Source organism: Balaenoptera musculus, chromosome 17 (genome assembly GCF_009873245.2).
Source record: "Balaenoptera musculus isolate JJ_BM4_2016_0621 chromosome 17, mBalMus1.pri.v3, whole genome shotgun sequence".
In the NCBI taxonomy this organism is placed as follows: Eukaryota; Metazoa; Chordata; class Mammalia; order Artiodactyla; family Balaenopteridae; genus Balaenoptera; species Balaenoptera musculus.
This window is the reverse complement of record NC_045801.1, coordinates 50961016-50974217: the sequence shown is the minus strand read 5'-3', so window position 1 is coordinate 50974217 and position 13202 is coordinate 50961016. Positions and strand designations below refer to the sequence as shown.

Genomic DNA, 13202 nt, shown 5'->3' with positions numbered 1-13202 from the left:
CTCTTCTGTTTGATATTAAAACAGTGTATGATTTCTCTGCCTAACTTCTTCTTTTAGCTCTTTCCATCTCTGCTGTATCACATGCAGGAATGGTTCCTGATTGTGCACACAGCTGGGCACCTGACCTGAAGAAGGTAGCAATCCATGCTGGCTGGTGACCGATATATATGGTCACCATGAAGCCTCTGCCCCGTGGGAACAATGGTTGTTATCTAAGTCAGGTAGACTGCTCTCTCTGGAATATGGACTGGGAAAAGAATAGATGGAAAGAGAGCAGTCCAGAGTAGATATATAGAGAGAAACACAACAGTCTTGAGAAACGAAGCCATGTTGACTGTGAACAAGAGTCAGAGACAGTAATTAGCTCCTATGGCTGCTTCCATCCCCTGAACATTTTTTCAGTTCCAGTTATCCACAAGTTTTCTTACGATGAGCCCTTGCCACCCAAGGTGCCCTGATTATGCCTATGTCCCTTGCCAACTCAGCATGGTTGGGAATTTTCTTCATCGTTTCAAACTGTAAAGCCCATGTTACTTATCTTTACTCTAGACTAAGTTTTCAGAAATTTCACATGCCAAGTTTATTCATTTCTCATTTCTTTTGTTCATCATCACATTAGGTATTATTTTTGAATGAATATTTCTTATTGAGTTCTATACTTCTAATTGTATACTGTATAAGACTTTCTTTTGGGATGAAGCAGAGAAATATGCTTGAGTAATTTTGATAAAAAGTTTCATTCTTTTTTTGTTGTTGATGTAGTTTCTATATTCCCACCTTAACCCTTGGCTGGTGAATAGGACCAATAGTCACAGAGTGGACTATACTATGCCTGCCAGTCCAGCTGTTTGCTTTTACATAGGGAAGCCTTTACTGATACTTGTAAATTAAATTTCAGTAGATAGTCTGCCCATTTTCCTATTCCACATAAGACAAGTTAAGTTGAGTAAGTTAACTGTTACTACCAAGGACTAAAGAGTGGTCTCTTGTTTAAACAAGCTAGGATTTTCCCTCCTTTTTTCTGTCTATATTTAAAAAATTAATAGAATTTATTTTTTAGAGCAGTTTTAGCTCTAGAGCAGTTTTTGTTTGTTTGTTTGTTTTTTAGCTCTCTGGATGTCTGTTCAAACTAAGAGTTGGCTGAGATGCAGGCTAGGTCAGTTTGGATAGACGGTGGGGGACTGGCAAGGCCTGTGATGCCTCTGCAGACCTGGAACTGTGGTGAACCTGGCACGCTGGGATCTTGGCTGTGGAGAGCTATTTGGCTCAGAAGGTGCAGGGAGGAGCCCACACTTGTAGTCTGTTTGCAACACAAAGTCTGTGCTGGAGAACATGACTGGAGAAGAAGGGAAGACTAAGAGGATAACTAAAAACATCTTGTCAAGGGCTGTCAATGTCCACAGGTTTGAACTACATGGAGTACCTACATGTGGTTGGTTAGAGGCCACAGAATGGTAGTGTGGGCTAAATTTGACAAGAATTCAGTTTTCTTTCAATGATGTAAAATAAGGGAATATTTAAACATTAAAAAGTCAACGTTTAAAAACTGGGAAATTTCAAGTTAAGATTTGTATTTGCAGTCTCTCTAGACTGAAGATGAAATGTCTGGCAGCACTTAACCCTCTTCCCCACATGGCAGCGATTGGTAGGAGCCGAGTGACCTCTGGCTCTTTAGACAGGGCATACGTGATCCTCATTTAAGCTATCTGACTTCTGTCAACATTGGAATTTACCAACCTCGATGCTAAATGCTTTATGTATATTAATTAAATTCATACCCACAACCTAGTGATGACAGTATTATACTTATTTTATACACGAGCAAGCTAAGAGTCAGAGATGTTAAATATCTTGACTGACTAAGGTCACACAAAACTAGTTAAGTAGCAGAGTAATAATTTGAATTCAGGGATGTCAAACTCTGTTTTTTCTAGTACAAAATACTGCCTTTAGTATTAATTGTATGATTGTTTGAACTGAAAATTTCATTTTCCTAATTGTGACTTTGAAAGTATGGAGTATTTTAAAGTCATATATGTTAGTTTTCTATTTCTGTAGCAAATTACCACAAATTTAATGGCTTAAAGCAACACAGATTTATTCACTTACAGTTCTGTAAGTCAGAAGTCTAAGACAGGCTGCATTCCTTCTGAAAGCTTTAGGAGAGAATCTGTTTCCTCATCTTTTCCAGCTTGTAGAGGCTGCCTGCATTCCTTGGTTCATGGTCCCTTCCCCCATCTTCAGAATGCATCAATCCAACCTCTGCTTCCATCACATCCCATCTCTCCTTCTTCTGCCTTTGGCCCTCTTGCCTTCTTCTTATAAAGACCCTTGACTACATTGAGGCCCCCGGATAACGCAGAATAATCTTACCATCTCGAGATCTTTAATATAATCACATCAGCAATTTTTTTCCATGTAAGGTAACAAATTCATAGGTTTGCAGAGTTGGGGTATGGATACCTTGAGGGGCATTATTGATCTTACCAAGCCATACTAGTTATGGGCACCTAACTTTGATCCACTTCCACACAAATAGAGTCACTTTACGGCATCATAAATCACTAGGTAAGTCATTTACATATCCTATGCTGGTACCAAAACATTAATTTAAAGAAATATTTAATGTAATATAAGTGAAGTGGAAGCCTAAGAAAGATGATTGTAATCAAAAGAGGACTTTAGTAAGTTATCTTTATTTGAATCAAAAATACGTTGCGTTCTTCATTTCTATGGCAGATATAAATTAAACCAGGCTCTGCAGAAGATAAGAATTCTATAATCAGAAATCAACATCTGCAGATATTATGACATTGCACCTGCATGTTTTGAAGTGAAGAACACAGAAATACCAACCATGTATAAGAGGCTATATTTAAACAGTAATAATTTTGCTTTTGCTTTTTCAAAACAAAATATCTCAAATATAACTGTTATTCCTATTAAAGTTTCTGAAGACATGCTAAGTCTGCAAATTTAAACGAAACTATTTTTTTTCCTTCCCACTCAAATAGCTCCTCTATTAAATGAAGTTTCCATGAAAGAGTTTTTATTACCAGCCAGGAAAAATTAAGATTACACACACACTTTGAATAGAGTATAACAAGAATAAGAATAAACTTGTAATCCCAAAGATGTGATTCTTGGTTTCATTCCATCAAGGTTGTATTTTTATGTGAGAACTACAGATTTGAAACCATCACTATTATAAAATAACTCATAATATTAAAATCTCATAAAAACTCATCAAAAAATAAAATACTTAGGAATGAACCTCACCAAGGAGGTGAAAGACTTATACGCAGAGAACTATAAAACACTGATAAATGAAATTGAAAGTGATTTAAAGAAATGGAAAGATATACCATCCTCTTGGATTGGAAGAATTAACATTGTTAAAATGGCCATATTACCCAAAGCAACCTACAGATTTAGTGTGATCCCTATCAAATTACCCATGACATTTTTCACAGAACTAGAACAAATAATCCTAACATTTATATGGAACCATAAAAGACCCAGAATTGCCAAAGCAATCTTGAGGAAGAAGAACAAAGCAGGAGGCATAACCCTCCCAGACTTTAGACAATACTACAAAGCTACAGTAATCAAAACAGTGTGGTATTGGTACAATAACAGACATATGAATCAATGGAACAGAAGAGAGCTCAGAAATAAACCCACACACCTACAATCAATTAATCTTCCACAAAGGAGACAAGAATATACACTGGAGAAAAGACAGTCTCTTCAGCAAGTAATATTGGGAAAGTTGGACAGCTGCATGTAAATCAGTGAAGTGAGAACATACCATCACACCATGCACAAAAATAAACTCAAAATGGCTTAAAGAGTTAAATATAAGACACAACACCATAAAAGAACACATAAAAAGAGAACATAGGCAAAACATTCTCTGACAAAAATCGTACCAATGTTTTCTTAGGTCAGGCTCCCAAGGCAATAGAAATAAAAACAAAAATAAACAAATGGGACCAAATCAAACTTTTACACAACAAAGGAAACCATAAACAAAACAAAAAGACAACCTACAAGACTGGGAGAAAATATTTGTAAACAATGTGACTGACAAGGGCTTAATTTCAAAAATATACAAACAGCTCATACAACTCAATAATGAAAAAACAAACAACCCAATCAAAAAATGGGTAGAAGACCTAAATAGACATTTCACCAAAGAAGGCATACAGATAGCCAATAGGCACACAAAAAGATGCTCAACATTGTTAATTATTAGAGAAATGCAAATCAAAACTACAATGAGGTATCACCTCACACCAGTTAGAATGGCCACCATTAAAAAGTCTGCAAATAACAAATGCTGGAGAAGGTGTAGAGAAAAGGGAACCCTCCTACACTGTTGGTGGGAATGTAAATTGATGCAGCCACTATTGAGACCAGTATGGAGGTTCCTTAAAAAACTGAAAATAGAATGACCATATGATCCAGCAATTCTGGAAATAACAAAAACACTAATTCAAAAAGATACATGCACACCCTAATGTTCACAGCAGCACTATTAACCAAGACATGGAAGCAACCTAAATGTCTACATACAGATGAATGGATAAAGAAGATGTGGTATATATACACAATGAAATACAACTCAGCCATAAAAAAGAATGAAATAATGCCATTTGCAGTAACATGGAGGGACCTAGAGATTACCATACTAAGTGAAGTAAGTCAGAAAGAGAAAGACAAATACTGTATGGTATCACTTATATGTGGAATCTAAAATATGACATAAATAAACTTACTTACAAAACAGAAACAGACTTACAGATGTAGAAAACAAACTTATGGTTACCAAAGGGGTAAAGGGCTGCGGGAGGGATAAATTAGGTGTTTGGGATTAGCAGATATAAAGTACTGTATATAAAATAGATATACAACAAGGTCCTACTGTATAGCACAGGAAACTATATTCAATATCCTGTGATAAACCATATGGAAAAGAATGTGAAATATTCTTTATTTTTGTATAAATATGTATAACTGTATCACTTTTCTGTACCAGCAACTAACACAACATTGTAAATCAACTAGACATCAATAAAAAAATTAAAATAACTCAAAATAAAACAGAATTATAGTTTGAATTATCTTGACAATTCTGTGTTTTTTTCTTCCTTTGGATATGTAGATTTGATTTCTACTGTAGGGTGTTTCTCTCTTCCTCAATACCTCCATTTGTTAACCAACAGTTCAGTGTATGCAATGAAAATTCTTATATGATCTACAGAAGAACCTTCTACTCCTTTTGAAAAATTTGAAGATTAAATAATGCTGCTGATAAAAAGATGTCAAGAGCTGGAGAGGGTGTGGAGAAAAGGGAACCCTCTCACACTGTTTGTGGGAATGTCAGTTGGTGCAGTCACTGTGCAAAACAGTATGGAGATTCTTCAGCAAACTCAAAATAGAATTACCATATGATTCAGCAATCCCACTCCTGGGCATATATCCAGACAAAACTGTAATTCAAAAATATACATGTACCCCTATGTTTATAGCATTATTCACAATAGCCAAGACATGAAAAAAACCTAAATGTCCATCTATAGATGACTGGAGAAGGAAGATGTGGTACATATATGCAATGGAATACTACTCAGCCATAAAAAGAATGAAATAATGCCATTTACAACAACATGGTGGGACCTAGACATTATCATACTAAGCGAAGTAAGTCAGAAAGAGAAAGACAAATACCATATGATATCACTTATATGTGGAATCTAAAATATGACACAAATGAGCCTATCTATGAAACAGAAACAGAATCAGGGACATAGAGAATAGACTGGTGGTTGCCAAGGGGGAGGGAATGGGAGAGGGACGGATTGGGAGTTTGGGATTAGCAGATGCAAACTGGTATATACCGAATGGATAAACAGGTCCTACTGTGTAGCACAGGGAACTATATTCAATATCTTATAAACCATAAAGGAAAATAATATGAAAAAGAATGTATATATATATGTATAACTGAGTCACTTTGCTGTACAGCAGTAATTAACACAACATTGTAAATCAACTATACTTCAATAAAAAAATAAAAAAGAGAAAGGGACAACAGGAATCAGAGACTACAAGTATAGATAGCATTTCAAGCAGTCTCACTCTAAAGGAGAATATGGGAATGAGGCAATAGCCAAAGAGGAAGTGGAATCAAGAGAGGTGTCTTTTGGTTGATGTTTTGTTTTTGTTAAGGTGGGAGGGAAAAAATGTCAAGAACACATTTTTTTATTATATCCTCTTGGTATAGGAGTCTTACTATCTGTGGAAGTAATATATGTGTGTGAACATTTATCAGAAATGGAGCCTTTATGATTATTAAATACTTCCTTTTCAGTGATACATCATTGTAAACATTCTAAATCAGATAATCTAACAATTGAAGAGCCTAGCTTTAGTAATCAGTTAGGAGGTAATATTAAACTGCATTCATGTTGAAAAACATTGCAGAACATTTGCTTTTTTTTTCTTTCTCCTCAGGTAAGTAAATGATGACTGTTTGGAAGACACTATTTTGCTGTCTTCTTGGCTGAGATGAAAATGCAAAAGAAAGTGAAAAAAAAAAAACAGCTGATCTCTATAGACACAGTAAGTATTCTCTACATTCTAATCAGAACAGTAAAAACCTAGATCTGTACTTCCAAATAAATAAGTAAATAAATAAATAAAATCAAGAAAAGTAAAGTGAATTTTCTTCCCTTGTTTTTTAAAATATATTGTTGAAAGCAGGTAGAGAGGAGATCATGAAAATAGAAATATGAATTGCTTACAAAAATAGATCTATATCTTTATAATATTACCCTCCAAACTGGGAACATATTATTTTCCTCCAGTTATTCAAGATTATTCTACATTTCTCTGTTAAATTGTTATTTTCTTCACATAGGTTCTTTGTTTTTCTTTTAAATAAGAGCAGTCAAGTATAATGACAATGGGAATATTTCTTCAGTATTTGATTGTGGGGATATTCCTACAGAGGAATTTGTTTACTTACAACCTTTCTTGTGATTTGCTCCTTTCTTTACAATCTTGCTTGTAATTTTCACATGTTTCTTATTTTTCCTCCTTAGAGATAGAAATTCTCGCTAGCAAAAACTCAATTGTGCTTCAGCCCCAAAATTCGTTCTAGTAAAAATTATCATACATTTACCTTTGTCTAATAGATGAAAAGCAAAAACATTTACTCTAGTTTTGTAACAATAATTGTATTTTTCATTATTTAACAGTAGCATATTCTGTTTTAGTGATTCTTCTATCATTTTTATGTTTTCTTGGTGATAATGTAGTGTTAATACTCAGGAGAAATAGGAGAAAAGCTGGTAATAGATTTCATTAGATCCTACCAAGTCAGATGAAGTAATTTAGATTTTGTCCTGCAGGCAATATTGAGGCACTTAAGGCTCTTTAGAAGAGACTAGCAGAGACGTGAGATCAAAATAATGATTAATGGAAAGTAATCTGCTAATACTGTTGGGGCTGGATGAAAAGGGGAGAGATTGGGTGAAAGAGTCCTAATCAGAAGAGATCACTTAGAGCCTGGGAGTCGTGTAGGCATGAGTTACTAATAAGGATGATATTAGTGGTGGAATTGGAAAGGAATGAAGTGAGTTTTAGGGCCATTATGAAAAGAGATTTGGTGACTAATTTCCTTTATAGGACAGCCTAGATAGAGGAATACAACATGAATTAGGTTTTGAGAAACTGAAAAAAATAATAGAACCAGGAATAGAAATAAATCAGGAGAGGGAGCTTATTTGAAGGGGAAGATAAGGAATTAAATTTTAGACATGCTTTCTTTAGGATGGCAGCAGAACATACAGGTATATTTGTCCAGTGGTTACTTGGAAAATATTAGACAGGGTCTTAAAAAAGAAATTGGTCTGATATGAATTTGGAATCATCAATGTAGAAGTGAATGTGGCAGCCTTAGGAGTAGATAAGATTTCTAATGGAGTTTCAAGGGAGAAGAGAACAGAACCTTTATACATGTACAACCCATATCTATTTTAATGTTTTTATAACACTTACCTGAAATTTCATTGTTCACTATACACTTATGTTAACACAAATTTGGCCTATATTCTTTACCACTGTATCTCCAACCCACAGAACAGGGCCTGGCACGTGGTAGGTGACAAAAAGGCATCTATTTAATAAGTGACTGAATGAAGAAATAATTTTTATAAATATCCAGATCTTCAAATAATTTCAAGTGTGACCCTATGTAATTTACCTAGCCAAGGGCAGGTGTTTCATCAGACAATACATTTCAGAGAAATATACATTTTACTTTTTAGTGTTTTTTTTCTACAGACTTGGGTTCTTACCTTGAATTTTGATGTATGACTCTTCAGCTGAAACTGGAGGCATCTTGGTTTTGAGAGATTTCTTTTCATTTTTGTTTTCTCCCTTTGAGGAAAAAATAGAGATAGTACATGTGATTTTACATAAAATGAAGTTGAATGTAAAATATAAGAGTTTTTCATTCCATTATCAAGCCAGTCATTAAAATTGATCATTTGTTTATGATATACTAAAAATGATAATTCTTGCACTTAAATGAATGTTCTTGGCTCTACTATTGAATAATCAACTTCAACCTCCACAGTTTGTTGACCATGGTCTGTTTTTTTCACTGTGGTTGCTGCATCTCCCAGGCATATGTTTCTCCCAGTTCTGGTTCTACTTCCTACAGCCAGAGCATTGGTCCCAGTCTAGGTCTTTAGAGGTAGAATGTAAAATGATGGAAAGAAGAAAGCACCTTGGTGTCTTTACTCATAGCTCTCTTCTTTTTACATTCCATGATTTCATTTGTCTCTACTTCATCATTTATCTTAACATTTAAGCTTTCCTTTGAAATGTAAGTATATCTCACTGGATGTGGCCAGTGTATACCTGAAGATTTTCCCATGGGGACAGGGTAAAATAAGGTTAGAGCATAGAAAGTTTGGCTCCCAAGCTGCTCAGTCTCATAGGGGGAACAAACACACACCAATGCAACTGACACGAAATGTTATCGGTGATGACACAATGTTTGTAGATGCTAGAGGTGGGGCATAAAGGGGAGTGGTCAGTTCTTCTGGAGTTGAAGGGAAAGGAAGGACACTATTAAAAATGAAGTGACTCCTGGATTTACAAATCAAGATGAGATTTTTGTTTTCCAGAGGGACAGGCATGGAAAATATTCCAGGCAGAGGATGTATGTTTAGCAAAAGCCTAAGGTATATGTAGGTGAAGGGAGACTACAGAAGTGCTTGGAAGGGAAAAAGGGTGAGAAAATGAGGCTAGTGAAGTAGGAAGGGGTTTTGAGAGTCTTTTAAGCCTTGATGTGGAGTTTGACATTATTTTTAGACACTGTATGTCAGAAACATTTTAAACTGGAAAGCAAATTAATCAGATGATTTAATTTAAGCCTCATATGTGTTAGGCAAATAAGCTATTATTATTCTTATATTATTGAATAGGAAATTGATTAAATGGCTAGAAAAGTATGGATCCTTGGATAGATTATGAAGTAGTGATAAAACCTTCTGACTTCAAATACTTTTACATCATGTTATTCAGAAACATTTCCATCATAGTTTTATGTGTACATAAATGTAGTTTTATGTGAATAGTGTCTAATTCTGGAGTATGAGAGAGAGTTTGTACTAGTCTGAGTTTGCAGTTTTTGATTTCATGGTTATTGACAAATTTGAATTACATATGATATTTTGGTTTGAGAACTAACTATTTAAATGACACTTAAAATACAATGTAAATTGATTTATTCATTCATAGATTTTTTATAGGACTCAATCTATTTGTATTTCAGAAACATTGTTTAAATGTCATTTTAAAAGGTTATATTCTGTAGATGAAAATAGGGTTTTAATTTTGTGTCATTTTTAACATTTAGCATATTTGAAACTGGAGAAAAACTATTTTTCTTTTACCAACATGTTACTGGAAAGAGTAGTTGCAAATAATTCCCCAATATGACTTTTAAGGTATGTGATGCCAGCAGACTTCCTGATTAACATCCACAAATTATGGTTGTCAGGAATGGCACAGGATGTGTCTAAGAGCTGCCCTACCTGTGTCTAGTCTGAGTAGCTCTCCAATATTAATGTTTCTGAAGGAAAGACAACTCTCTAAGGAGTTTCTGCTCATTTTGCCTTCTGTTTGTAGCGATATAACCTAGTGATTTAGCTCTCAGGCACTAAAGTCAGATAGAACAGGGTTCTGATCCAGACTCTGAAATTTGTAAGTTGTGCGTAAGTAGCAAATTATAACAGGGCCCATGAGAATTCAATACAGCAGTGCTTCGAAAGGGATAGCACATTGCTTGGCACATAGTATTTGCTCTTAGCTACTATGTTCTCCAAGAGAATAATGTATTAGCTATTTTTATGTGCTCTGCGGGAAAATAATCATGATGGTAAGTTGGCATACATCACTGTAATGACTTTCCCAGAGAAAAACACAACAAGGCTAGTTGAAGGGAAGTACCCAGCTCAACATTTGTGATATTCTATAAGTTTTTAAACATATAAATAACTTTTAAAGTGTGAGATTATTTATTTTGACACAAGTATTAGAAAAGTCAAGGGCACTCTCATAAAGAACATTCTCCACTTCTTTCCACTGCAAAAACAGTCAGTGTTAATCAGAAAAGGAAGGCAAATTTTCTCGGGCCAACATTAGGTAATCTTGGTATTTTTTATACTTTAGGCTCATTTAAACCTGAATCATTAGACCATGCTATGCTAGTCCTTGAGGTACCTTCCTGTTTGTATTTGATATCTCTCATCCAGTTCTCTTAGATGAGAAAATAATTCTTGCTCTAAAAATCTTACATAGTGCTTTTAGGTAAATCTAGTGAGCAATCCATGAAAATTGTTCTATAAATAGCTGTAAGTGAATATTGATCATATAATTATCATTTGGACTTAAATCTGTCATAAGAACACAGATTATTAATAATGATGATGATAATAATTACCACTTAGGAATTCCCTACTATATGATTTATCTGTACTGTCTCTAGTTTGTATACCAAGGCTACAAAGCAGGTATCATCCTCATTGTATAGACGAACAGACTTAGAACTTGTGAAAATATTTGTCCAGAGCAGGGTTCCTCCACTTTGGCAATATCAAAAGTTTGAACTGAAGAATTCTATGTTGTAAAGGGCCCTCCTGTTCATTCTAGGACATTTAACAGCATCTCTGGCCTTTCCCCTTTAGATGCCAGTAACTTCCCTACCCCTGGGCTGTGACAACCAAAAATATCTTCAGATGTTGCTGATTGTCCTGAGCACAAACTACTCCCTATTGAAAACTCCTGGTCTAGAGAAATTACTGTTAAAATGCAGTTTCCTAAGACCAGGATGTTTGACATTCTCTATTGGAACTAGATCATATAACCAGCTTAATATTTGAGAAATGATTTCATTTTGGATGATGGTAGAAGTGAAAATCAGCAAGGAGAAGTCTTACTTTGTTTTTCCAAATCATAATAGGGTCTTCTAAACATTTATTATTCCATTCTAAAGCCAATGTATGCAGTATGTATAAAATGATAGGGATAAAACCCAAAGACAAACAGTCCACGACCCAGATGGTAGCAGGTAAAACTGCAGCGAAATCACATATCATAGTGTTTATTAAAATCCCTCCCCAGACAAGAAATGATGAGAATCAAGACTGATTTAGGGACGTGGGGAGCGTACCTGTCTCGTGGGTTGCTGTGGCTCGCTGTTTGGATCAGAACCTTGTTTATTCTCATTGTTGCCTTCACTAGGCTTCACCTTGTTGAATCTTACTGTCAGCGATTTAAACATCTTAAAGGTGGTTCTGAAAACTTCTGTTTTTATGACTCTATGTCTCGAGGTAGAGAAATGTACTTTGTTTTTCTTTTCATTAGTAGACAAGCCAATTAGTTCCTTAATCAGGATTTCGTTCTGGTTAATTCCTAGAGGCAACTCTCGAGCTAGTCAGGGCTTTGGCTTAAAAGCAGCAAATTACTTCTCCTTGGATGTTTTGAATTCTGTTTATGAACTTTAGAGAGTCAGAATACCCCTGTGAATAATTTATAAGTGAGAATTAAACAAAACTCCGTTGTTGATTTAAATTGTTTAAATGATTGTTTAAATGTGATCACATTACCCATTGGTTTGTTTATTTTTCTTTCTTTCTAATTACCCACCCACCTATCTCTTCTATCTAAATTTTGTCAAAGTAATACATGCAAATGATTGAAAAAAAATGTGCATAAAGGCATATAATATAAAGCAACTCTCCCAAAGTCCTCACATGTAGTTCTGCACTGTGAAGTAAATACTTTTTCCTTTTTCTGTTCTTCTGGTGATTCTTTTTTTTTTTTAAATTAGTATTTTACCATTTGATTAGATTAATGATATTCTTAGAAAATATAGTGAAAAATGAGACATAATGCTTCCCATTCCCAATAGCCTAAACATCCACCTCAGATGCATAATGATGATTACATTAGAATTAAGCAGAGAGAGAGTATTAGTTTGCTAGGGCTGCCATAACAAAGTCACAGACTGGGTGACTTAAACAACATAAATTTATACTGGAGGCTAGATGCCTGATATCAAGATGTCAGCAAGGGTAGTTTCTTCTGAAAGCTGTGCGTAAAGGAACAGTCTCTCTTCTTGGCTTGTAGATGGTCTTCTTCCTGTGTCTTCACAGTGTCTTTACTCTGTTCATGTTTGTGTCCAAATTTCCTCTTCTTGTAAGGACACCAGTTATATTAGATTAAGGCCCACCTCAGTGACCTTGTTTTAACCTACCTCTTTAAAGACTCTATCTCCAAATAAGGTCACATTTTGAGGTAGGGGGATCAGAACTTCAACATGAATTTTTGAAGAGATGCTATTCAGCCCATAACAGAGAGGCAGTATGTTTGATGAATATCACTTTGAGGAAATGTAATTCATTGCTCAGAAGCAATTTGTTCCAAAATTTCTTACAAGTTTACTATTTTCTTACAAATTGCTGAAATATTATGAAAGCTATATATATGATTACTAGTTTTATAAGTCTAGATAATTCTATTGGATTATTAATTTCATAAATTGTAAAAAAAAATATGTATCTTTTTCCAGCATGATTTTTTTTCTCCGATTCACCCTTTAACCAATAAGCCTAAACTCC

General features: G+C 34.8%; 1 protein-coding gene across 1 annotated transcript in view; it reads right to left on the bottom strand.

Moving 5' to 3' along the window:
* Nucleotides 1-11863, bottom strand: part of CNGB3 (cyclic nucleotide gated channel subunit beta 3) — a 159844-nt gene extending 147981 nt beyond the window's left edge. The window contains 2 exon segments of the mRNA XM_036830505.1: nt 8367-8448; nt 11753-11863. Coding sequence (XP_036686400.1) covers nt 8367-8448; nt 11753-11863 — 193 coding nt within the window.
* Nucleotides 11864-13202: the final 1339 nt, after the last annotated feature.